Genomic DNA, 25430 nt, shown 5'->3' with positions numbered 1-25430 from the left:
GAGACGCTTATAGTCCGGATTTAGCTCCATCTGATTTCCACCTTTTTGGAAGCTCAAAGAAGCTTTAAGGGGAAGAAGATTTTCATGTGATGATGATGTGAAAACAGCGCTGCATCCATGGTTACACGCTTAACCAAAAACATTTTTTGCTGATGGCGTTAAAAAGTTGGTACGATGCTGGGAAAATGCATCAGAAGGTGTTTATGTAGAAAAGTGACGTCATTTGTTTTTGAAATTCTTAATAAATAGAGTTTTAAAAAGTGCGGAAACTTTTTGAAGAACCCTTGTACTTGAACAGTGGCCTCTTATCAAGGTCTTGAAGAAAACCCAGTCACCTTATGCATAGAGAAAACTTATCTGGCTGATCAGACAATATCAGACCCAAAAAATGATAATAATAAAATAATAATAACAGGACTGTTGTGCATTAGAAGCTGCTGGAACACAGGTAACACTGTATACAGTCAGACAGGCTTCACATCATTCATTTTCTTACTATTTTTTATTAATGCATTTTCTTTCTTTTCCTCCCAATTTAAGCGTAGCCAATTTGTCTTGTGCTACTGGAGACCCCGATCGCGTCCGAGGCGGGTATATTTGACACGTGCGGATTGTTACATCCCTTCAGTTTGCAATTCACCTAAAAAAATCAACTTTTTAATGTGCAACAGTTTAAAATCCAAAAAAAAAAAAGAATTGATTCACTCTGGTTTTGTGTGGTACTGATGTTGTTGATATAGTAACAGTCTCATATTCACTCCTCCGGTTTAAACGCTCAGAACAGTGATCAGTTAGAAAGTCTATGGACGTTTCATCTACAACCTCCTCCACATCTGTTCCTTTTCAAATTCTGACTCCTTCAATAAGCGTATCTGTCGGAAACCATTTGCGCACAACCCGTCTCGGGAGCCGCGCCGCCCTCCCACAAATCCGAAAACAAGAAGCCCTGAGAAAAGGAGGTGTTCCAGCCATCAGTTCCGAATCACGTCTCCTTCTTCTCTCCTGCTGCCCTCTTTTAATTGACTACGTTTAACTGTCTTAGGTTAAGAGGAGAGAGAGACCGGGGGAGGCTTTAGCTGGGTTTTGATGGACTTTTGCTCTCGGCTGAGGTAGGATTAAGCTGACAGTTTTTAGAGGGCAGGGTAGGGTAGGTTTAAAAGAAGAAGTAAGGGGCGGGAATGTGTGACCCAGGCAGCACTGTTTTTACCCTGCTATTGTGCTTCTTTCCCTACATTTTCCTTTTCACACTTGTACACCTTTATACAAATTAAAAATTAGGGCTGTCAAACGATTAAAAAATTTAATCGCGATTAATCTCAGAATTTCATATAGTTAATTAGCGATTAATCGCATTAAAAAAAAAATCTGTGTAAATGTTATAGAAAACAAGGATTTTTAAGTGAAATGTTACAATTAAAATGGTGAACACATTTTATGATAAATGTACTTATGTTAAAAACTGCTGGGACAAGAGAAAACTGTAAGGTTGTTTTATTCACTCACATACTAGGCAGTAATACTATCCAGCAGAGACCCTTGACTTCGTATACATGTCAGATTGTAGGTTAAAATTTCTCCATCAGCAAACATTGTAGATCAGCGGTGCTTCAGGTGGGATAAGGCGTAGTTATTGTAACAGACTTTTCTGTGGTTGTATCGTGACAATGGTTTGATGGACGTTTCTACACGAAGTGAGTGTGTTTTGACCCTTTGGGGCTTCCATGGATCATGGAATAGCGTGCTTGGCTAACGCGATGACTCTAGTTGTCCGCTATTCGGTACCGTAACAGAAAAAGTAATAAAGTGTTTTGCTCCCAACAATTTGTGAATATAGCGTGTATTTATTTCTTTATTAAGCAAGTGCATCACTACGACGCTCGGTTACATTTGAGAAACGCTGTCTTAATGAGAGATGCCGTGCACGGTCAAGTCTCAACACGAACTACGGATGACTCGCAGGGCCAAATAGAATTTGCGTTAACGGCACTAATTTTTTTAATCGCGTTAAATTGAGATCGCGTTAATGCGTTATTATCGCGTTAACTTCGACAGCCCTATTAAAAATCAATGAGGATTTATTTACACTTGAGAAAAACTTTGTTTGCATTCGTCTGCCATATTTGTAATTTTCTTGTGAGAAAAGCTGTGCCGCACTGAATTCTGGGATTACCTTTACCTCTAGGGAAGCATCGGATGCTCCCTCATTATTCAGTCAGATTATCTCTCAGAATTAAGGCACCTCAATAGGCCTTCTTCTCAGGAGCGCCTAGGATGACGTAAAATGTGTCTATGTTTTCAGACAGACCCTCAGTCTGTGCCTCTTCCATTTGACAGATTAGCATGACATTTCCAATTGGCCTGTATTGACTAGCGAGAGAAAGCCTGGCATTGCATTGAGCTCTGTTAACACTTTGACTTGTTTGTCCTCTTTAACTTAATTAAGTAAGGATAAATAATGACCTCCTTACGGGAACCTGAGGAAGAGCTTTTTTTTCTCTTTGCTCTCTTGACTCCAAGCCTACTAGTTTTCTAAATGACCTCTCAGTTTGTAAGCCTTTCCCCTCATTTTATATAATTGTTTTGCGTCATATAACAAACTAGAAGTGTAACAATGCATGAATACTACAATTGGATACAGATTTATAATTTTTTTTCTTTTACATAGTACCAATTTTGATATATCCAGTTGCCTTGGGCTGCTTGCTTATAAATCTCATTTCTGCCAAGTACTTTAGTATTATGGAGTCATGAACACTGTCCTGCCCTGTGAAAGGCCAATATTAGGAGGTGGGCAACTCCTAAAAAGCCCATGTTAAGTGTTCTTTGTTAAGAAACTGACCCTCGTTGTGGTTCAGTGGAGTCACAGAGCCTTAGTAATGAACTTTTTTCCCATTTTCCTCAGACTTTTTCCATTGGTCATGGTACAGTATTCCTGTTAATACTTTAAGCTCACTGGTTAACAGTGGCTGCTTCTTTACTCTGTCCAGCAGGGCATTTCTACTGAGAGCCTCTAAAGAATCACCCTACATTCTCAGTCTCAACCTGACGGTAGGCGTCTCTGTAACACTGGCAATAATGTGACTCCTTATCCAGGCTTTCCTCCCTCAGGCACGGTCAGTTGTGTTCGCTGAGCTCCTGACTAACCCAAATTCGTAAAACTTCTTGCTATTCGTTTAAGGTACAAGGTTATCCAACGGACACATCATCTTTGTGGAAAACAGAAAAATTTCCCCCTTGCTTATGTAATCAGTCAATTTACGCAGTATAATCAAAAGGCCTAGTTAGCTCATTGAAAAGAGCCAAGCTTGATTTTAGCCACCCTGTAGAATAGAAGTGGGATGTCAAAGTTAACCAGCTAGGCTAAGATTGAGGCGCCGAGGTGGCGCAGTAAGAGTTTCCGCTAGAACTCTTAGAGTTCGAATCTCGGCTGTGCTACCGGTCGGCTGAGCGCACCCTAGCGGGCACAACTGGCAATGCTTGCAGCAGACAAAATTGGCGACTAGGCTGCTGGGTGGGAAAGACCGGACTAATAAGAGGGTGGAGTCTTCGACGCTCTGTAAGGACCGTGCTTAGCAGCCCACAGAAGTGGAGGAACACGGAGATCAGAGTGTGACTCTGTGTGTGCAAGACTGGGCGGAAGTATGGGCGAATAAAAGGGGTCAAGGGATTGTGCACGTGTCAGGTGAATATACCCTCTTGAGACAACAGCAGAGGACTGCTGCTCTAAAATCAAGAAGAATGGAGATAATGCAGAAATAAAATTATGAAAAAGTGGCAATTCGAGGTCCTGATCGGGATGTTAAGCTTGCTTGACTGTGGCTACACTGCATATGTGCAGTTTTGCTATATACTTCTTGCTCCATGCCCAGATCTCTTTTCTAAAATATGACCCCTTCATTTCAAGAAGACTTGAGCACCGTGGTCCTGCGGTGGGATTTTAAGCTAACGCTTTACATATTCCTACCCTCCACCAGATCGCTTGTTTACACTGTACCGATATCTAGTGAAAAAGGGTATTTAAGGATGATGTGAGGTCATAGCGATACGGATTTACGGCGGCCTCGGCCCAAGGTTACGACTCCTCGTCTAACCGTCCATAAAACCAATATGCATTTGCTCAAGATGACTCTCTCTCTCTCCCATTTGCGCTCCTCCCTCTGTTCCGGCCGTCCGTGTTCAGCCCCGGTCTCCTGCCTCTCGCCGGCCTTGTGTTACACCAACATTACTATCCGCCCGACCTCAACTACAAATTGCCCGAGCGGCCCCTGACACTTTTTCAATATCGTTACATTAAACCAAGTGGAGCTTGATTGATAACCTAATATCGGCCTAATGCAAGGCATCAATCACGGCGAGTATATTAATTATTTAATATCGTAGTCTAATTCAGAAATCGATGCGGCCACGTCGACAGCGCGGAGGAAAAGATGGGAGAGAGGAAATCAGGGCTCCCTGCGGACCTGCTGGAAAAGCCATGATGTTTGTAGAGGACGGAGGAAATAAGGGAGGGCAAAATGAGACCTGGAGGGGCTGACGATGAAAAGCTGATGATGTACCCTCACGTCACGGCACTTCGGTACGAATCCGTATTCATTTGCCGATGATCTCTCTCTTTTTCTGCTTAGCCGCGGCCTGATCTGGTTTGAAGGCTTTAATTGAATTAGGGCTGCTTTCGGCACAGAGGTGGGCCTACAGGGTGAGAGAGGGACGGACGGACGGACGGACGGACGAACGAATGTGAGGAATCCGCAGTAGAGATTTAGTCCCTTTCGAGCCATGCATTGTTTCCATTATTTTGTCCACTCTCTGTATTTGCAAATCAGAGTGACATAATACAGTGAACCATCATCGCCATCACTCGTTTTTATACTGGGCAGTGGTAGCTTGTTGGTTAAGGTACTGGACTTGTAAGCTGAAGGTTGCTGGTTCAAGCCCCACCACCGCCAGCTTGCCACTGCTGGGCCCCTGAGCAAGGCCCTTAACCCCCAATTGCTTAAATTGTATTCAGTCACTTGGGCTTAAATTGTCTGCTAAATGCCAAGCATGTGTGCTGTTTACATTTTATACCGCGGTAGTAAATATAACAGTAAATATAAATAAATAAATAAATCCAGACCATGATCCAGATGCCCTGCTTTATTTTATCTCTTTGTGTTTTACTCCATTAGAGAAGAACCGCTCCTCTTTAGGAACGCAGTGATTAGGAAGCTATTAAATAGCCAGAGGTCTGTGCAGAGAGAGAGGAGGATTGATCTGGCGGAAGCTGGAGATCACCGTGGTTCTCCTGTGAAAACAGAAGGATGGAGGAGCAGGGATGGAGGAGCAGGGATGGAGGAGCAGGGATGGAGGAGCAGGTTTCACTCAGGCTGTGATCACTGAATGTTATGTTAGAGATGGTGGACAGTTTCATTTTAGTGGGTTCGGTCATCAATCGTTTCTTCTTTGGTTCCTCAGGCAGGACTTACATAAACTGTTAGAACTTATGTGAAGCTGTCAACAGTCAAGCAAGCTTCATTTCTAAATGAATTAAACTGACTTAGAGAGTCATAACTGACGGAACAATACATTTTCTGTATTTGTATATTTATTATTAGAAGAGTTCAACTTTCTCTCCACTGTTTGTTTCTTCTGGGGGGGGGGGGGGGTGTTTGTTTTGTTTGCTTTTGCAAGTGTTTGGATGTTTTTCTTTGATTTTTGTTTGCTTTTGCTTGTGTGTGATTGTTTTTGCTTGTATGTGATTTTGTTTTGTTTGTCTTTACTTGTGTGTGATTGTTTTGTTTGCTTTTTTGTTTGTGTGGTTGTTTTTTGTTTGTATTTTGTTTGCTTTTGCTTGTGTGTGTGAGATTGTTTTGTTTGTGTTTGTTTGTTTGTCTTAGATTTTGCTTGTGATTGTGTTTTGTTTGTTTTTGTGAGCTTTAACTTGTGTGTGATTGTGTTGTTTGTTTTTTGTTTTTGCTTGTGTGATTGTTTTGTTTGCTTTTGTTTGTTTTTACTTGTGTGTGATTATATTTAGTTTTTGTGATTGTGTGATTATTCTGTTTGTTTTTTGTTTGCCTTTGCTTGTGTGTTTGTTTTTGCTTGTATGTGATTGTGTTTTGTGTGTGATTATGTTTAGTTTTTTGTTTGCTTTTACTTGTGTGTGGATGTTTTTTTTCATTTGCTTTTGCTTATGTGTGGATGTTTGTTTTGCTTTTGTTTGTACATTTTCCTTTTGCTGGTGTTTTTTTATTTGTTTTTGTTTGCTTTCCCTGGTGTGGTTTTTGTTTTTGCTTTGTCTTGAGTGTTTTCCTTTTTGCTTGTGTGTGTGATTGTATTTTTTTGGTTGCTTTTGCTTGTATGTGATTGTTTTTGTTTGGCGGGCGGAGAGCGCCGGTGAAAGTGATTAGTGACACGACTTTATTTACAGTGGTGCAAATTTGTTCTCTTGCAGGGATGCCGGGAACATCAAAGCCGGATTGGAACATCTGGTGAGTCCTCCATTCCCCTCATTCATGTTTGTGGCATCTTTGATATCTGCATCCAGGACGAACGTGCACGAGTCGGCTTTGAACGGCTTGTGCTGACAGATCCTGAATATCTGTGGTCCTTTGTTTTAAGATTTTGGACTGTGTCTGTGGGAATTTGTTCCAAGTTAAAAGCACATTTATAAGGTCAGGCACTAGGAAGGACTCAGGCGACGAGAGAGGTAAGCTGACCCATCCGTGCAGTCATCCATCACAAAGCGATGACGGCGGCGTGACGTGACTGATGTTCCACACAAAGGTCTGGCTTGCACTAGACGTCCCGATTCATCCCAAAGGCGTTCGGTAGGGTTGAGGTCGGGGCTCTTTGCAGATGTTCTTTTGCACTCATTTAATCAAACCAACGTCTTTATGGACACGGGAGCTGAGGTCACTCCGGAACAGGAAACTGTTGCTACACGAGGCAGAAATAGGTGTGACTGGATCACCTGACCTCAAAAATCAAAGGGTGTTCACATACTTTTGGTCATATAGTGTTGATTTAATTCTTTAAAGATCAAAGGTTCTTTTAGCTGAAGCTTTTATCCAAAGCAATTGAGGGTTAAGGGCCTTGCTCAAGGGCCCAGCAGATGCAACCTGGCTGTGGTGGGGTTTGAACCAGCAACCTTCTGTTTACTAGTCCAGCACCTTAACCACTAGGCTACAACTGCCATACACCCCTCTTTTATTCCACCCTGTTCTCTTTCTCCTTCCCACAGGCCTGGTTATGGATTCATATCATTATACACCATCCAAACTACCACCACCGCATTTCACAGCTATTTCTTTTTTGTTCTTTGTGTTGTGTTGCTTTTAGATGTGGAATAAAACAAAAAATGGATAAAGAGGCTCATTAAGGGGTATCAACATCTACCAAAATACACTCCACTGTTATGTACGTTATACAGCCAAAAGTATGTGAACACCTGATCATGAGCTTAATATACATACCATTTTAATACAAAAGTGAAATTTATGCCTATACATTGCCTACACTTACACTTACAGATTCCCTTCTGTACCAAACCCATTCTGTGTGCACAATTATGCTGTAATAGGACCTTCCCTATACTGATTTTTATATATAATTGATTTTTACACCTGTTATCAGTGGTTTGTCCAGATACTGTTAACCACGAAGCGTACACTGTTGTTTCTGTTGCCTTTCCTTCACACCCATTTTCTCCATCCAGCCGTTCGCTCGTCCCCTCCCGAGGTGGAGCGCACCCTCGGCCCTCCGAACACCCCCCGGGAGGGTTTAAAAATGTATCGCCTCAACGTTTCTCGGGTTTTCCGCGCTCCTTCTGATACAGGGTCAGAGGAGCATGCTCCAGCCTCTCTTCTCCCTCTCCCCGGACCGACCCGAATTTCGCGTTGCCTTTTTTCCAGGGAATGAATAATGGAGAGGGGTCACAGCGGGTCCCGGCTCCCTGGATGTACAGTAACCCTGCCAAGCTCTCAGCCGCATATTAACCAGGAGCCAGACCCTTAAAAGGCCTCCGTACGCAAATGACCCCTAATGCCACCCATACGACGACTTCCTGATCCTCAATGTATTCTGATATATTCCTATTGTTAATCCTTTAAGAAGTGAATGATAGAAGCAGAATAATATAGTGCACGTGGAGCTTTTCTGGTTGGTTTAGTTTTTTGAACTAGTATTACTGGGGTCCTACTAAATTTAAGGGAAAATGGGCTTCATTTCACCAACCTGAATGAAATATGTTATATTGCTAACACAAACTCTAATTTTGTTGAAATTTTACTGTCCATTTCATCAGCTCCACTTATCATATAGACGCACTTCGTAGTTCTACAATTACTGACTGTATGTTAGCCACTTTCACCCTGTTCTTCAATGTTCAGGACCCCCACAAGACCACCACAGAGCAGGTATTATTTAGGTGGTGGATCATTCTCAGTACTGAAGTGACACTGACATGGTGGTGGTGTGTTAGTGTGTGTTGTGCTGGTATGAGTGGATCAGACACAGCAGCGCCGATGAAGCTGAGAATAGTCCACCAATCAATCTCCAGATAACAGCGCCCTGTGGGCAGCGTCCTGTGACCACTGATCTAGAAGGTCTAGAAGATGACCGACTCAAACAGCAGCAATAGATGAGCGATCGTCTCTGACTTTACATCTACAAGGTGGACCAACTAGGTAGGAGTGTCCATTAGAGTGGACAGTAAGTGGACACGGTGTTTAAAAATTCCAGCAGCGCTGCTGTGTCTGATCCACTCATACCAGCACAACACACTAACACACCACCACCATGTCAGTGTCACTGCAGTGCTGAGAATCATCCACCACCTAAATAATACCTGCTCTGTAGTGGTCCTGTGGGGGTCCTGACCATTGAAGAACAGGATGAAAGGGGGGTAACAAAGCATGCAGAGAAACAGATGGACTACAGTCAGTAATTGTAGAACTACAAAGTGTTTCTATATGGTAAGTGGAGCTGATAAAATGGACAATGGAGGTGGTTTTAATGTCAAGGCTGATCAGTGTAGTGTATATCATTTTGGAATTGTTGTTAGCGAGCCTTTACACATAGAAGAGTTGAAACTTTTTCGGAACAAATTTGCGGGACTTTTTGTTTGTTTACTTTTCCGTACAACTGTACCTAGAGAACCTGATTAAACAGAACTGTAAACAAAGCAAGCGGATCGTATTCCTCTGAAATCGGTACCTGGAAAAAATAAAACCAAAAATCTCCTGGCTGGCTCGTCCACGTCCCTCCTGCCAGTCAATCTCAAAGTTCTTTAATTAGACAGGAAATCCAGCAGAGGCGTTTTTTTATAATGCATTGTTATAGAAAACACAAACACACACACTTAAAAAATGTAATCTTGAGCTATTGATGGTCGATTGACGTTGATTCCACAAACCCATCTGACGGCATGTTTATTTCGGAAATGTGAAGTTGTCATGCATTTCCCACCTCCACTCCAACCGGGTAAACAACAAAATATGTTGTGCAGAAATACCATCAGATGAGATCTTTCTGATGTGCACTGTGTATCATCATCAAATGTAAGTTTAGTGTACACTGGTGGAGGCACAGAGCTTTAACTACTCGTCTTTATTACCGGAGCAGCTTGTTTTTTTACACCCACTAGTGGATTTTATCTGAGTTTGATTCATCGTGGTTTTGTGCTTCTGAAATCTTCCTGCACGTCCTTTGCTGTCATATAGAAATCTTAATTCTTAGAAAGCTCAGACTTTAGCCTGACATTAGAAAAACTAGATTCAGTTACATTTGGTACGATTTTTCATTCTTACAGTCGAACATAGTGCTCATAGTTTAATTCTGCTTTAGGATCGCTAATGAACAAAACTGCACTGATCAGCCAAAACATTAAAACCACCTCCTTGTTTCTACACGCACTGTTCATTTGATCAGCTCCACTTACCATATAGAAGCACTTTGTAGTTCTTCAATTACTGACTGTGGTCCATCTGTTTCTCTACATACTTTTTTACCCTGCTTTCACCCTGTTCTTCAATGGTCAGGACCCCCACAGGACCACTACAGAGCAGGTATTATTTAGGTGGTGGATCATTGTCAGCACTGCAGTGACCCTGACATGGTGGTGGTGTGTTAGTGTGTGTTGTGCTGGTATGAGTGGATCAGACACAGCAGCGCTGCTGGAGTTTTTAAATACCGTGTCCACTCACTGTCCACTCTATTAGACACTCCTATCTAGTTGGTCCACCTTGTAGATGTAAAGTCAGAGACGATCGCTCATCTATTGCTGCTGTTTGAGTCGGTCATCTTCTAGACCTACATCAGTGGTCACAGGACACTGCCCACGGGGTGCTGTTGGCTGGATATTTTTGGTTGGTGGACTATTCTCAGTCCAGCAGTGAAACTCCATGAGCATTGCTGTGTCTGATCCACTCATACCAGCACCATGTCAGTGTCACTGAGAATGATCCACCACCTAAATAATACCTGCTCTGTAGTGGTCCTGTGGTGGTCCTGACCATTGAAGAACAGCATGAAAGGAGGCTAACAAAGCATGCAGAGAAACAGATGGACTACAGTCAGTAATTGTAGAACTACAAAGTGCTTCTATATGGTAAGTGGAGCTGATAAAATAGACAGCGAGTGTAGAAACAAGGAGGTGGTTTTAATGTTATGGCATAATGTTAGAACAATTATCAATTCCACTTAAATATGTGAACCCAGGTGAAAAAAGCCTCAAAGATTCACAGTTGGATTGAGTGGAAATAAGAGCAGAAGGAAAGATGGATGTAGCTGGGTGGGTTAAGACGTTGGGTGACGTGGGGGGGGGGGGGGGGGGGGGTACACAGTTATGAGAGCATGTATTGATTTACCGCTGTATAAAGGCGGAGTGAATTATTGAAAAGAAGATTACATGCATAAACAGCTCGAGACTAAATAGAGGCATCATACAGATGTACATTTTATGGGCAGAAGTATGTGGACACCCGGAAAACCAATTCCAGATCAATGAGCAGCAATATGGAAACTTCTTTCCCTCCCCACCTTTGTGGCTCTAACAGACTTGTGTCATCCGGAAGCCTTTTTACAAGATTGTAGTGTGTGTGTGTGTGTGTGTGCGTGTGCGTGTGCGTGTGCGTGTGCGTGTGCGTGACTACATGTAAATACCATGCAGAATAGATTAAAGCCCGGTTAAATTTTCATCTCACCTTGCTCGTTGGTAGTCGATTGAAATCTGCCGCTACACACACAGACACGTGAGCGTGTTCATACGTTCGCTCGTACGTTACTGTAAATTTTGGTGGAAATTTAAATACACGGACGCTGAAGGTTGGAATTTATCGTCTCAACTGTGAGATTACGCTCCAGTCGGCTGGAGCCCGACCGCCCGACTATCTTATTACGATTGGAGATGAAGAACAGTAAATAAAAACCCAGGCCCCGCTGAGGTGTTTGTAGCCCTCAATCCTCCTTAAATGCTTTTCCCTGGGCGCACACACACGCCCCCTTTAAATAAAACTCATAAACGTGTGGATTTAGCAGTCCTTCAGGTCCACTAGTGTTCACAGAGGACGACAAACTCCACAAAGTCAAGATCAAAGCAACTTTAGGGTAGAATTTTTCTAGCAGTTACAGAAAATACATGCTAAAAAAATGAGCGTTGGTGAACTGATTCACAGTCAGCTTTCCAATTCATCCCGAGGGTGTTTGTTTGGTTTGAGTTCAGGGCTCTGTGCAGGCCACTGGAAAACCTTCACTCCAGACTCATGTACAAAAACGATGCTCATGGCCAGTCATGCTGTAAGAGGAAAAGACCTTCCCCAAACTGTTGCTACAGTTTTAGAAGAATGTTTTTACCAGCAGTAGTGTTGAAGATAAGGATGCTGCTAAAAACTAATAATAATAGTAATAATGACAATAATAGAAATAATAATACTAAATAATAATAATAATATAACAATAATAAATAATAATAGTAATAGTAATAAAAATAATAGTAATAATAATAATAATTAAAAAAAAAATAGTAATAATAATAACAATAAACATAATAATAGTAATAAAAATAATAATAATAATACAAATAATAGTAGTAATAATAATAATAATAAATATAATAATATTAATAAAAATAATAATATTAATAAAAATAAAAGTAATAATAATAATAATAATAAAAATAATAATAGTAATAAAAATAATAAAAAATAATAAGAATTAAAATAGTAATAATAATAATAATATTAATAATAAAGTAATAATAATAGTAATAATAATAATAATAATAGTAATAAAAATAATAAAATAAATAAAATAAAAACAATAATAATATTAATAATAAAATAATAATAATAGTAATAATAATAATAATAATAACAATAAGAAAAAATTATAAAAATAGTAATAATAATAATAGTAATAAAAATAAGAATAGTAATAATAGAATAATAATAATAATAATAATAATAATAATAACAATAATAATAATAATATAATAATAATAATAATAATAAAAAAGGCAGGTTACAATGTATTGTGAAATGCAGTGTGGAGGAACTCTAATGGCCCGGACAGAGCCCTGACCTCAAACTTGAGGGTCACTGAGGTTTTGCATGTTCTCTCCATGTCCATGTTGATTTTCTTTGGGTTGCGTCACTAATGCTCTGTAATGAACTGATGCCTTGTTTAGGTCACGGTTGGTGCCAGACCCACTGCGACCCTGATCAGGATGAATCAGTTTGTGAAAATGAGTGAATGAATGGAGTCCAGACGACTCTGTGTGTGAGGATTATTGCAAGAATCCAACTAATTAAAAATAAATCAATAATTGTGTTTAACTGAAATGAATAATAAAAAACTATTTCTTTATATCTTGATTTTTTAAAACTAACTTACAGCTCTGAAGGAAATCTGTGTATTTGGCTGTATTAGCATTAGCACTGATACATCCTAGCTTGTTTTGCCATGTGCTGTGGCTAGTAATTAGCTTTTTGCTGCAGGCTAAGCTGGTTTATTTGTTGTTTGTTAATTTTTTTTGATTATTTGGGGTCTTTATTTGGAGAAAGTTGATGTTAATTATTCCCTGTTTGCTTCTCTATCCTTCAACTTTTACTCTTTTTTTTCTGTCAGCAAGTCAAGCTGGAATTCCCCAGCGACTGGTGTAGCACACGCTTTGCTAACGCTAATCAGGCCAGATGCGCAGCCGCTTAAAAAGGAAAAACTACAAAAGCGGCTCATCAGCGGAGACATAAAGCATCAGATTCATGCAGATTAGCGCCAACGCGCTAATTGATCTTTTCGCATTCATTTGCTGATTTGCTGCAATTATTGCGGCGTAGCGTTAGCCACTATAGCCTCTGAGTTTCTGTATGACCTCACAACTACACCGGTAATTTTAGTGTTTTTCTGTGTGTGTTTATCTCTGTGTCTTTGTGTGTGTGTGTCTGTGTGTCTTCGTGCCTATGTTGTTATCTCTGTCTGTGTGTGTGTATTTATATGTCTGTGTCTCTGTGTCTGTATGTCTCTGTGTGTGTCTGTCTGTGTCTGTCTTTGTGTCTGTCTCTGTGTTTGTTTGTCTGTGTGTGTCTGTGTTTGTTTCTGTGTCTGTGTGTCTTTGTCAGTGTGTGTGTGTTTGTCTCTGTGTTTGTCTCTGTGTGTCTGTGTCTGTCTCTGTGTTTGTTTGTCTGTGTATCTCTGTGTCTGTGTTTGTTTCTGTGTCTGAGTTTGTTTCTGTGTCTGTCTTTGTCTGTGTTTGTCTGTGTCTCTGTGCCTGTCTGTCTGTGTGTGTTTCTGTGTCTGTGTGTCTTTGTCTGTTTGTGTGTTTGTCTCTTTGCCTGTGTTTGTTTATGTGTTTGTGTCTTTGTCTGTGTGTTTGTGTCTGTGTCTCTGTGCCTGTCTGTCTGTCTGTGTTTGTTTGTTTCTGTGTGTGTGTGTGTGTGTGTGTGTGTGTGTGTGTGTGTGTGTGTGTGTGTTTGTCTCTGTGTGTGTGTGTGTGTGTTTGTCTCTGTCTGTGTGTGTCTGTGTGTTTGTCTCTGTCTGTGTGTGTTTGTTTGTGTGTGTTGTGTTTGTCTCTGTGTGTTTTTCTGTGTCTGTGTGTCTCTGTGCAATAAATATTAAATGTAAATTTTTTACATGCATAGCCTGTAATGTAAGGATGTCGTTAATTCTTAATTCTTTCCTCTTTGGAGCCAAATTCGGTCACTTCTCTGCTGCCTTTGTTGGGTTTAAGGAAGTTCCGATTCGTCCAGCACTGGACATGAAACTCTCGTGTCATCTGATGAGCGATGGTGTCAAAAAGAGCGAAACTTGCAATAAAGCGGCGAGTAATAAATATAACAGCGAGCAACGAGGCTCATCAATCTGCAGCTCCCGCTAAACGTGAAGGACTCGGTGACGGACGTACACGCGGTCGGACACTCGGAGAAGGTGCAGTAAATTTATTACATTGATTAAGCTGCTTTGGTGTAGCTAAATTACTACCTTAAATGACGGCTTTAAATAACCTATATAGCCAAAAATATTTGGACACCTGAACGTGAGTTTGTTTAACATTACATTTCAAAAACAAATAGTACTGAGATGAGTGATCTGACAAAAATCTGACAAAACAGTGTCGAGTGTCAGGACGGACTAAAGACGAGATGTTTGTGTGTGTGTGTGTGTGTGTGTGTGTGTGTGTGTGTCTGTCTCTGTGTCTGTGTGTGTTTGTATGTGTCAGTGTGTGTTTGTGTCTGTCTCTGTGTGTGTCAGTCTCTCTGTGTGTTTGTTTGTCTCGGTGTATGTGTGTTTGTATGTCTCTGTGTCTGTGTGTCAGTCTCTGTGTATTTGCATTTCTCTGTGTGTGTGTCAGTCTCTGTCTGTGTGTGTCAGTCGGTGTGTGTCAGTCTCTGTGACTGTGTGTGTTTGTATGTGTCAGTGTGTGGGTCTGTCTCTGTGTGTCAGTCTATCTGTGTGTGTTTGTCTGTCTCTGTGTATGTGTCAGTCTCTCTGTGTGTGTTTGTCTGTCTCTGTGTATGTGTGTGTGTGTCAGTCTCTCTGTGTGTGTTTGTCTGTCTCTGTGTATGTGTGTGTGTGTCAGTCTCTCTGTGTGTGTTTGTCTGTCTCTGTGTATGTGTGTGTGTCAGTCTCTCTGTGTGTGTTTGTCTGTCTCTGTGTATGTGTGTGTGTCAGTCTCTCTGTGTGTGTTTGTCTGTCTCTGTGTATGTGTGTGTTTGTATGTCTCTATGTCTGTGTGTGTCAGTCTCTCTGTGTGTGTTTGTATGTGTCAGTGTGTGTCAGTCTCTGTGTCTGTGTGTGTCAGTCGGTGTGTGTGTCAGTCTCTGTGACTGTGTGTTTGTATGTGTCAGTGTGTGGGTCTGTCTCTGTGTGTGTTAGTCTCTCTGTATGTGTTTGTCTGTCTCTGTATGTGTGTGTGTCAGTCTCTCTGTGTGTGTTTGTCTGTCTCTGTGTATGTGTGTGTTTGTATGTGTCACTGTGTCTGTGTGTGTGTGTCAGTCTCTGTGTCAGTCTCTATGCCTGTGTCTGTTTGTATGTGTCTCTGTATGTGTTTGTATGTGTCTGTGTGTGTCTGTGTTTGTATGTTTTGGTATGTGTTTGTGTGTGTGTCTTTGTGCATCTCTTGCTGTGTGTTTGTGTCGGTGTGTGCTTTTCATGCGTCTGAATGTATGCATGTGTATCTGTGCATGTGTGTCTCTGTGTTTGTACCTGTGTCGTATATCCAATTGTGTGTGTGTGTGTGTCTGTGTTCACGTGTGAGTCTCTGTGTTCGTACCCGTGCCGTGTGATTGTGTGTGTGTGTGTCTGTTCACGTGTGTGTCTGTGTCTCTGTGTGTATCTCTGTACCTGTGCCGGTGTGTGTGTGTGTGTGTGTGAGAATCTGTGCTCATGTAGTTCAGTAGAGCTCATCTTCTTTCCATCTCATCTTCAGAGTCGTACCTCTCAGCTAAATGATGGAGTGATCAGTCTGACCTCTGCCCGGCTGCCTGACCTGTCGTAATTGCATGTCTCAGTGACAGAGGGAATCTCTCCGCCGCGCCGTGCCGACATTACCATCCTCTTCCTCTTACATTTATTCTCACCGTCTCCTCTCTATCAGGTTCAAATCTCAATTTCAAATCTCACATCTTTTCATCGTCTTTATTTCCTCCCACTCATTCCTTCTTATTCCTGCAGTCAGCTTCAGAAATCATGAGCCAGCTGGACAGTCTGTCCCAAAACTATTGCCAACAGCATGGAGTTGCCTTCCTAATGGAGTCTTCTAAATCAGCGTTCCACTAAATTTTGGAGTGTGACTGTGGGGATTTGTACATTTATCAAAGTCTGTTATCTTGGACAGTCTGTCCCAAAACTATAGGCAATCATACAGACTTGCTTTACGGTCTTTTAAATCAGCGTTCCAGTAGATTTTGGACTGTGACTGTGGGGATTTGTCCGTTTACCGACATCTGTTAGCTCTGGGTGTGACAAACACCTGGTTGAATGGTCTGTCCCAGAACTATTGGCAACAATATGTAGTTGCTGATCTGTGTTCTAAATCAGCGTTCTACTAGATTTTGAAGTGCGACTGTGGGGATTTGTACGTTTATCGAAGTCTGTTATCTTAGACAGTCTGTCCCAAAACTATAGCCAATAATATAGATTTACTTTACAGTCTTTTAAATCAGCGTTCCAGTAGAATTTGGACTATAACTGTGGGAATTTGTATGTTTACCACTGTTTGTTACCTGCGGGTGTGACAAACATCTGGTTGGACTGTTGGCAACAATATGGAGTTGCTGGTCAGTCTTCTAAATCAGCGTTCCAGTAGATTTTGGAGTGCGACTATGGGGATTTGTACGTTTTTTTAAATCTGTTACCTCTGGGTGTGACGAACACCTGGTTGGACAGTCTGTCCTAAAACTATTGGCAACGGCATGGAGGAGTCTTTTAAAACAGCTTTCCGCTAGATTTTGGAGTGCGACTGTGGGGATTTGTACGTTTATCGTCTTTAGTCACCTGGTTGGACAGTCTGTCCCAAAACTATTGGCAACAATATGGAGTTGCCGGTCAGTCCTCTAAATCAGCGTTCCACTAGATTTTGGACTGCGACTATGGGGATTTGTATGTTTATCTCTAAGGTGTGACAAACACCTGGTTGCACAGTCTGTCCTAAAACTATTGGCAACGGCATGGAGGAGTCTTTTAAAGCAGCTTTCCACTAGATTTTGGAGTGCGACTGTGGGGATTTGTACGTTTATTGATGTCTGTTACCTGTGAGTGTGACAAACATCTGGTTGCCAACAATATGGAGTTGCATTTTAGTCTTCAAAATCGTCGTTCCAGTAGATTTTGGAGTGCGACTGTGGGGATTTGTATGTTTATCGAAGTCTGTTATCTTTGACAGTCTGTCCCAGAACTATTTGCAATAATATAGATTTGCTTTACAGTCTTTTAAATCAGCGTTCCAGTAGATTTTGGACTGCGACTGTGGGGATTTGTCCGTTTATTAATAATAATAACGAAAGGTGTCCAGTTTTCCAAGACTTCAGTGAAAGGTTAGATATTTTTTTCTTGTGTATCAGGGTAAGATTACAAAGTCATATTTCTTCTTACCCGTCTTTACCACGGGTGGCAATAATTCTGCCGCTGTCTGGGCGCCGGTTCTAATCTTCTACTTTTTTTTATTTTTTTTGTACATTTGTCCCACTTTGCATCACTGCTGGAATGCACCAAGTAAAAAAAAAAAGGAACTTCAAAATATATTGCATTAATTTTCAAATGATGATATTACATTTAGCGCGAGCCCCTCATACATCATGTGGGGTAGAACCAGTCCCTTACTGTATGCGCTTAATCTTAATGGTATCGCCGGATGTCAAGGGCATGGAGGAAATTAAATCGGAAAGTGTGGATAGACCAAAGAAGATATTATCTCTCCATGATTGCAGTTTTGATAGCTATTGCACTGGATTTCATTTTCGGCGGATGGCGGCGAGATGAGTTTGCAGCCACGTTTGCTCATTTTTCTTCGTCATGATTTATGTGAGTTGAATGTAAAACTCTTTTTTATTTATTTATTTATTTATTGGGGGGGGGGGGGGGGGGGGTGGATTGGGGATGGATTCCTCATTTCTATGGTCCCAGTTCTGCTTCGAATCATGAGCATCAACCGATTGGTTTTGGAGTGTGTCTGTGAGAATTTGTTTCCGTTCTGTCAGAAGAGCAGTCCTGAGTCAGGCACTGATTTTGGATTAAAAAAAAAAACCTGGCTCGCAATCCACGTTCCAATTCGTCCCTCAAAACCAAACTCAACACTGGGGTGTTTCCTGCCTTTCGCCTAGTGAATCAAACCCCCCACGACCCTTAATAGGATAAATCAATGGTAAAAATAAAAATGAAATCTTGTTGGCAATAATGAGGGGAATGAAAGTTTGGGAAATATGAATAGTGGTGAAGTTTGAGAGATGAGCCCCGGCCTGGTTCTGGTCTGATCCAGGTGGTTCTGGTTTTATCCAGGTGCATTCAGCTTGTTCTAGTCTGGCGACCTAGGTGCATTCAGGTGGTTCTGGTCTGATCCAGGTGCATTCGGGTGGTTCTGGTCTGATCCAGGTGGTTCTGGTCTGATCCAGGTGGTTCTGGTCTGATCCAGGCACATCCAGGTGGTTCTAGTCTGACGACCTAGGTGCTTTCAGGTGGGTCTGGTCTGATCCAGGTGCATCCAGGTTCTGGTGTGATTCAGGTGGTTCTAGTCTGACCCAGGCATATCCAGGTGGTTCTAGTCTGATGACCTAGGTGCTTTCAGGTGGGTCTGGTCTGATCCAGGTGCATCCAGGTGGTTCTGGTGTGATTCAGGTGGTTCTAGTCTGATCCAGGCAAATCCAGGTGGTTCTAGTCTGACGACCTAGGTGCTTTCAGGTGGTTCTGGTCTGATCCAGGTGCTTTCAGGTGGTTCTGGTCTGATCCAGGCGGTGCATTTTTTAGACCTGTCCACGTACGTGTGACTCGGCGCCGAAGCAGAGAAATGGCCGGCGGGGCGAGCGATCCCGGGCGAGACGGCGGGTGTCATCACTCAGGCTTGTTTACATTCTAAATACGTAATGAAATCTTGTTGGCAATAATGAGGGGAATGAAAGTTTGGGAAATTGGAATAGTGGTGAAGTTTGAGAGATGAGCCCCGGCCTGTGAAATAACATTTCGGAGCAGAGAGGCGCATTATTATGCAGCGGCTGCGTCTGCCGGAGACACCAAGATGAACAGCCTCGGCTTACCAAAATGCTGTTAGTGCCTTCCTGAAGTATGGCACATTGTAAAAAGGTCTCCGATTCCATATTGAGATTATATATAAAAGTATATCCGTACACAGCTTTATGTGTTACGGACGCCCGACCCCCCGATAGGCAGGAGTATTTTTTTTATTTTATTTTTTTTTATTTAGAATAAATATATAAATAAACATATTGCACTGGAGCTCGTTCCTGCCCTGATCTTATAGACCTGGATATTAAAAACAGAATATTGCATTTTCGGCTGGGCTTGGATATCCCACCCCCTTCACTTCCTTAAGAGATGAGGGAATAACTATTGAAAATGGGTCTAAATGAGGAATAAAAAGTCAAATGAGATAAACAGGGGGAGAGAGGAATATAAGGGGCTGTTTCAAAGGATTTTGGGTATTGCCTCCGAGGTCGGAAAGTGCACAAAGTTGTTTTTTTTTCTTTCTCGTATTATTTTGCCCCTTTTTTCCCCACCAAGTGCACCACACAAGGTGACTCTCACTTGCTTTAACTGAGTCGAGTTTCTTTTTAAACATTAAAGTATTTGGGACGCTGCCCAACACATTAAATCCACATGATCGTCCAATCAATTTATTTATTAATTTTTATATATTATTATTTGCTGCTGGGTGCTTGGGTGTCATTGAGGTAAAGTCTGCTAACACACTACTGCTGAGATCTGGGGATTCGAGACTCGAGAATCTCAGTGCTGCTATCAGCCGGTCGGGTGGTTCTAGTCTCATTCTGGTACATTCAGGTGGTTATGGTCTGATCCAGGTACCTCCAGGTGGTTCTAGTCTCAGCAAGGTGCATCCAGGTTGTTCTGGTCTGATTTAGGTGGTTCTAGTCTGATCCAGGTGGTTCTAGTCTGATTCAGGTGGTTCTAGTCTGATCCAGGCACATTCAGGTGGTTCTAGTCTGATCCAGGTGGTTCTAGTCTGATTCAGGTGGTTCTAGTCTGATCCAGGCACATTCGGGTGGTTCTAGTCTGATCCAAGTGGTTCTAGTCTGATCTAGGTGGTTCTGGTCTGACCAGGCTTATCCAGGTGATTCTGGTCTCATCCAGGTGGTTCTAGTCTGACCCAGGTCCATCCAGCTGGTTCTAGTCTGATTCAGGTGCATCCAATGGGTTCTGGTCTGATCCAGGTCAGTCTAGTCTAGTCGAGGTGCGTCCAGGTGGTTCTGGTCTGATCCAGGTGGTTCTGGTCTGGTCCAGGTACATCCAGGTGATTCTAGTCTGATCCAGGCACATCCAGGTAGTTCTAGTCTCATCAAGGTGCACCCAGGTGGTTCTGGTCTGATCCAGGTGGTTCTGGTCTGGTCCAGGTACATCCAGGTGATTCTAGTCTGATCCAGGCACATCCAGGTAGTTCTAGTCTCATCAAGGTGCATCCAGGTGGTTCTGGTCTGATCCAGGTGGTTCTGGTCTGATCCAGGCACATGCAGATAGTTCTAGTCCCATCCAGGATCATTTCTATCTATTCCATTAAGATATGATCTAGTCCCTACATTTGAACCAGGATAAATTAGGAATGACAGGGCAGCAGCTGTGCTTTGTGTTTCTCTTCCTCCTCCTGTTCATTGTAGTTCTGAATCATCCACGTTTCACTAAAGTTACTTTGAAGAAGTGTTCCTGCTCTGGTACCATACTGGCGACGCCCCCCGGCAGCTGTTTTAACAGAACCCGAGATCAGACTCCTGTCTTTTTGAAGGAACTTATTAGCGCTGCTTTCCTTTTTAGGAACGAGTTATTTACAGCCGTTTCTGTCTGGGATTAGTGCCGGGGTTTATTCCTCTGGTGGAGCTTTTTAGTAGAAATGATGGAAAGGTTTTATTTAAATCTTATTTGGTTTAAATTTCCTCTTAACCTTTTAAAACTGACATGGAATAATGCGGTGATGAACCAAAACATTAGAACCACTCATCTAATGTGCTGTCAAAGCAGCTCTGACCAGTTAAGACATGGGGTCTGTCCAAAAACTTAGTGATCTCTCTATGTAGATGCATTTTACGTCATCCCATGCTCTCGTGAAGACGAAGGCATGTCTAAATTCCTAGACAGATGCCTTAAAATGCTGCCTACTGAGGTGCCTTAATTCTGTGTGATAATCTGACTGAATAACAAGGGAGCATCCGATGCTTCCTCAGCGATGAAGGCAATCCCAGCATTCAGTGCGGCACGACTGAATCTATTTTATATCATCATCCTGCAGCATAAACTAAGACTTCAGATGGATTCACTTCATGGACAGATGACCTTACATTTACATTTTCAGCATTTAGTAGATGCCTTTATCCAAAGCGACTTACAGTACTGTTACAGTATACGGTCTGAGCGACTGAGGGTTAAGGGCCTTGCTCAAGGGCCCAACAGCAGCAACCTAGCAGCGGTGGGGCTTGAACCAGCAACCTTTGGATTACTAGTCCTGTTCCTTAACCGCTAGGCTACGGCTTGCCAACCTTGTTGTATTATTCTGCAGCATAAACTAAGACCTCAGATTCACTTAATGGACAGATGACCTTTTATTCTGTCTCACATAGCGTAACGTAACATAACAGCATGTTGCATATCACGTTCTACATGTAACATGCCGAACTAGATCCGGATCCCGATTTGCAGCGTGCACAGAAGTAGAAGTAAAAAAGGAAAAGAGGAAACCTTCTTGCGCCGAGGCCGCCGTCCCTCTCGCCCTCTCAGCCCGTCTTTCCTCAGCTCACTTCATCTTCCCCTCCGTTGTTTTTGTGCTTGATTGGCAGCTGTTTAATCGGAGGGCACATTCTCCCCTAATGCGAGGGGAATGTGGAGCACAGCTGGAGTTGTGTGTACGAGCCGAGACCCCACGAGACCACAATTAAAAGGGTTTTAGTGTTTGCTAATGAATTACAGCAGGTCATTAGTCATGCACAGTCATACAGCACCAAATCATATCAGAACCTCGACTTTCACCAACTTCAGATTAAAACACGTCCTGTTCATCACGGCTGTTTGCTTAGAATCAGGCAATAGGATAAAAAACATGTGATGTCCATTAGTTTATGACCTAAAGTAGTTGGACACAGTTAATACAGAGCATCAAGACGTAAGTAATATTTAGGGTCTGACTTCTAAAACATTGTGGCAGATGTGTGTTTTTTTTTAATCTATTGTATTTTATATCATTGTCCTGCAGAATTAATGGACAGATGACCTTACCTTTTCTTTAAAGTGTTCTGATAGAGAATAAAATTAATAATTTCTTCAATTGCTTCATCAAAGAACCAAAACACCATCATAGTCACCACTATATTAAACTATACGTCCTTAACATTATTTATTTTTTTATTTTTTTCTATGTTTTACTATTGCTTCAGGTCAGGACTTTGATCATGCCACGCCAAAGTTGAATCCTGTTCAGTTTAGCTATTCCAATGTGCACGTTTGGTTTTCTTTCACCATTATCCTTCCTTATATCCCCTCTCAAACATAGTTAGTCGTGTCTGTATAGATGCCTGGTTGTTAGATAGCATCACTGAGATTCGCACACCAGAGTGGTGGTGGGGTAGCATTAAAGACCGTTGTGGTGTGCCACACATACATACAGTATATATTCATACATAAAAAATAATAAAAAATTAATAATTTAACTGTTACATTATATATACAGTGTATATATATAATATATATTAATAAAAATACTATTACTAAATAATTATATTAAAAATATAAAAATAATTAAATTTAATAATTTAACTTTTACATTATAATACGTATATATTTATATATATATATATATATATATATATATATTATAATAATACTATTAGTAAATAATGAAAATAATAAAATAAAATGTATTACAATTAATTATTAACTTTACTATTACTAAATAATGAAAATTAAAATATAAATAATTAAAATTTAATTATGTAACTTTCACGTTTATTTGTATGTGTGTGTGTGTGTATATATATATACACATATATATACAATATATATATTAATAGTATCACTAAATAAGGATATTACAAATATTAAAATAATTAAAAATTAATGATTAAACTTTTACATTATGTATATAAATTATATATATATATTAATAATAATAACTCTACTAAATAATGATATTTAAAAATATAAAAATATTACAAATGAATAAATAACTTAATAAATTTATTAAGTCTGTTTACGCAGTTTTATACAGAAAATCTAAATTATGCACCAATTCTGTGGGTTAATTTGTAATTTGGTTTGCCAAATTAATAAATGTAGCACAAATCTATTGTATATCTTTAGGGTGTGTGTTTTTTCCGTCTCTCTGATTAATGCCTGACCAGAAGCTTCTCAAACACTCCCGTGCCCCCCTCTCATAATTTGACATATTTATCTAACTATTATTCCACTAACCATCCGTCATGTCCTAAAGAAAGAGGCAAGCGCTTGTTTCATATTAATGCTCATTCTTCCGTCACTTTCATTCATTCGTGGTGTGTGTGTGTGTGTGTGTGTGTTAGGAAAATAGAGGGGGGGGGGTTCTTTTGTAAATACGAACCATCTCATACGGCCCGACAGAGGCCTGGGGGGGCGCGGTAAACAAATGCAAACCTGATTATGAAGGAAATTTTATAATAAACTGTAACTAAGATGATTGCCATGCCCGCTGTTATCCATCCACTTAAGCCCTGCTGGTTGAGTTTTTTTTTTGGGCCTGTTATTGCACCAAGATGGAGTGTTTCTGTAATCACTGTTGCATAAAAAAAAAAAAGCCTGAAAATGGAGAATAATGGAGATGATTGATACGGTTTGGGCTGTCTTAAGTCGTGCTATGCCACCCACTTTTTTTCTCCCCCTGCTGTCCCGATTGATAAATTCACCTCAAACGTTTCCAATCCATTTTAACCCCCTTTTTGATCAAATGCAGCGTTTTCGGGGAAACATCTCAGAGCTTTAGAACGAGGAGCTGGATTCGGATGTAGACGTGTTTGTCATCTAAGACAGTGCGGAGTGACAGTTTTACATTAAAGCGGGTCATTATATTTTCCCCGCCACCACCCGAGCTGACATTTTTACAAAGTGACAACTTTTACAGTTTGATAAATCCAATTTATGCCGGATAACGCGCGTCACAGCTGTCAGCGAGGCCCTCGTCCTCCGCCGGGCGCCAACGAGCCGCTCAGGCTCCACATTCAAATTTCATCCTATTAGCATTTAATTTCTCTGTAATCCCACACACCCGGGCGCTCGCACACCCGCTCGCGCTCCTAAATGCAATCTACATCCCTTTATAACTTCCTTACCGTACAATCCGTCTTTCTTGACAATTAAGAGCGGCAAATCTAATAACCCGGATATTGGAATTACATTGTGCTTTTTTTGACTGGTGTCAAAAACCAGCGCGGGCTCTCGCTGCAGCTGTCAAATCTCCATCCCCGCACACACACACACGCACACACACACACACACACACTCCCACTCTTCGTACCAGCTTTCGGAACTTTCTAATCATCCCCGTGCTATAAATGTAATGATTCTCGTAGTACGTTGTTTTTCTCATCATTTTCTCTCCTCTTAAAGTTTACGTTTTTTTTATTCTTATTACACTTGATGCTTTTATTGTTGGTGCGCTGGTTAGCGTTATTTTTATTTTAAGACGAACGTCTGCTTTTGTGATTTCAGACGCCAGCCGAACAGGCTAAAGCTCGACTCCAGCTCGTACTGCAGGCCGCAGGTAGGTGACCGCTTATGCCACACCTTCGTGCCTTCACCCATTCCCGAACGCCGAATCGGACATTTTTAGGAGTGGTGTCCACATACTTCTGGCCATGAGCTGTATTTCAAACTCGAGCTCTTTACTCCAGTAACCGATTTATACCGCACACTGCGATGTGTCTGCTTTATTAAAAGTGCTCTGCACTTTGTTACCCAATAGGCGCGTTGTGTTCGGCCCTCGTTGTCTCATTTCCCTTCCCAGGTTCCCCCAACGGCACTAACGTCTTCATAACGAGAACGGCCCATCATAAAAATAAAAAAGGCTCGAGCCGGATCGCAGAAGAGCCGGCCTCAGATGGCCAGATGTACGAGTATTAAAAGCAGCGCCTGTCTCTGGATATCCTCTCTCACAGAAGGGCCCATGAGCGACGCTTTTATGGGCCGAACTGGGAGGCCGGTGTGCAGGCGCCCGGACAGATCTGAGTAGAGCGCTCGCACTCAGACGGACGAACCCACGTGAA

The 25430-nt window shown here is 41.5% G+C and overlaps 1 protein-coding gene across 1 annotated transcript in view; it reads left to right on the top strand.

The window, feature by feature from the left end:
• The window catches only part of rsrc1 (arginine/serine-rich coiled-coil 1), a 134056-nt gene that overhangs the window by 40859 nt on the left and 67767 nt on the right, over positions 1-25430 (top strand). The window contains exons 5-6 of the mRNA XM_062987435.1: positions 6431-6467; positions 24877-24928. Of these exons, the coding sequence (XP_062843505.1) occupies positions 6431-6467; positions 24877-24928 (89 nt within the window). The remainder of the gene's footprint in view (positions 1-6430; positions 6468-24876; positions 24929-25430) is intronic.

This window comes from Trichomycterus rosablanca, chromosome 25 (genome assembly GCF_030014385.1).
Source record: "Trichomycterus rosablanca isolate fTriRos1 chromosome 25, fTriRos1.hap1, whole genome shotgun sequence".
Taxonomy (NCBI): domain Eukaryota; kingdom Metazoa; phylum Chordata; class Actinopteri; order Siluriformes; family Trichomycteridae; genus Trichomycterus; species Trichomycterus rosablanca.
The sequence above is the reverse complement of the archived record's forward strand: the minus strand, read 5'-3'. Positions and strand labels throughout refer to the sequence as shown.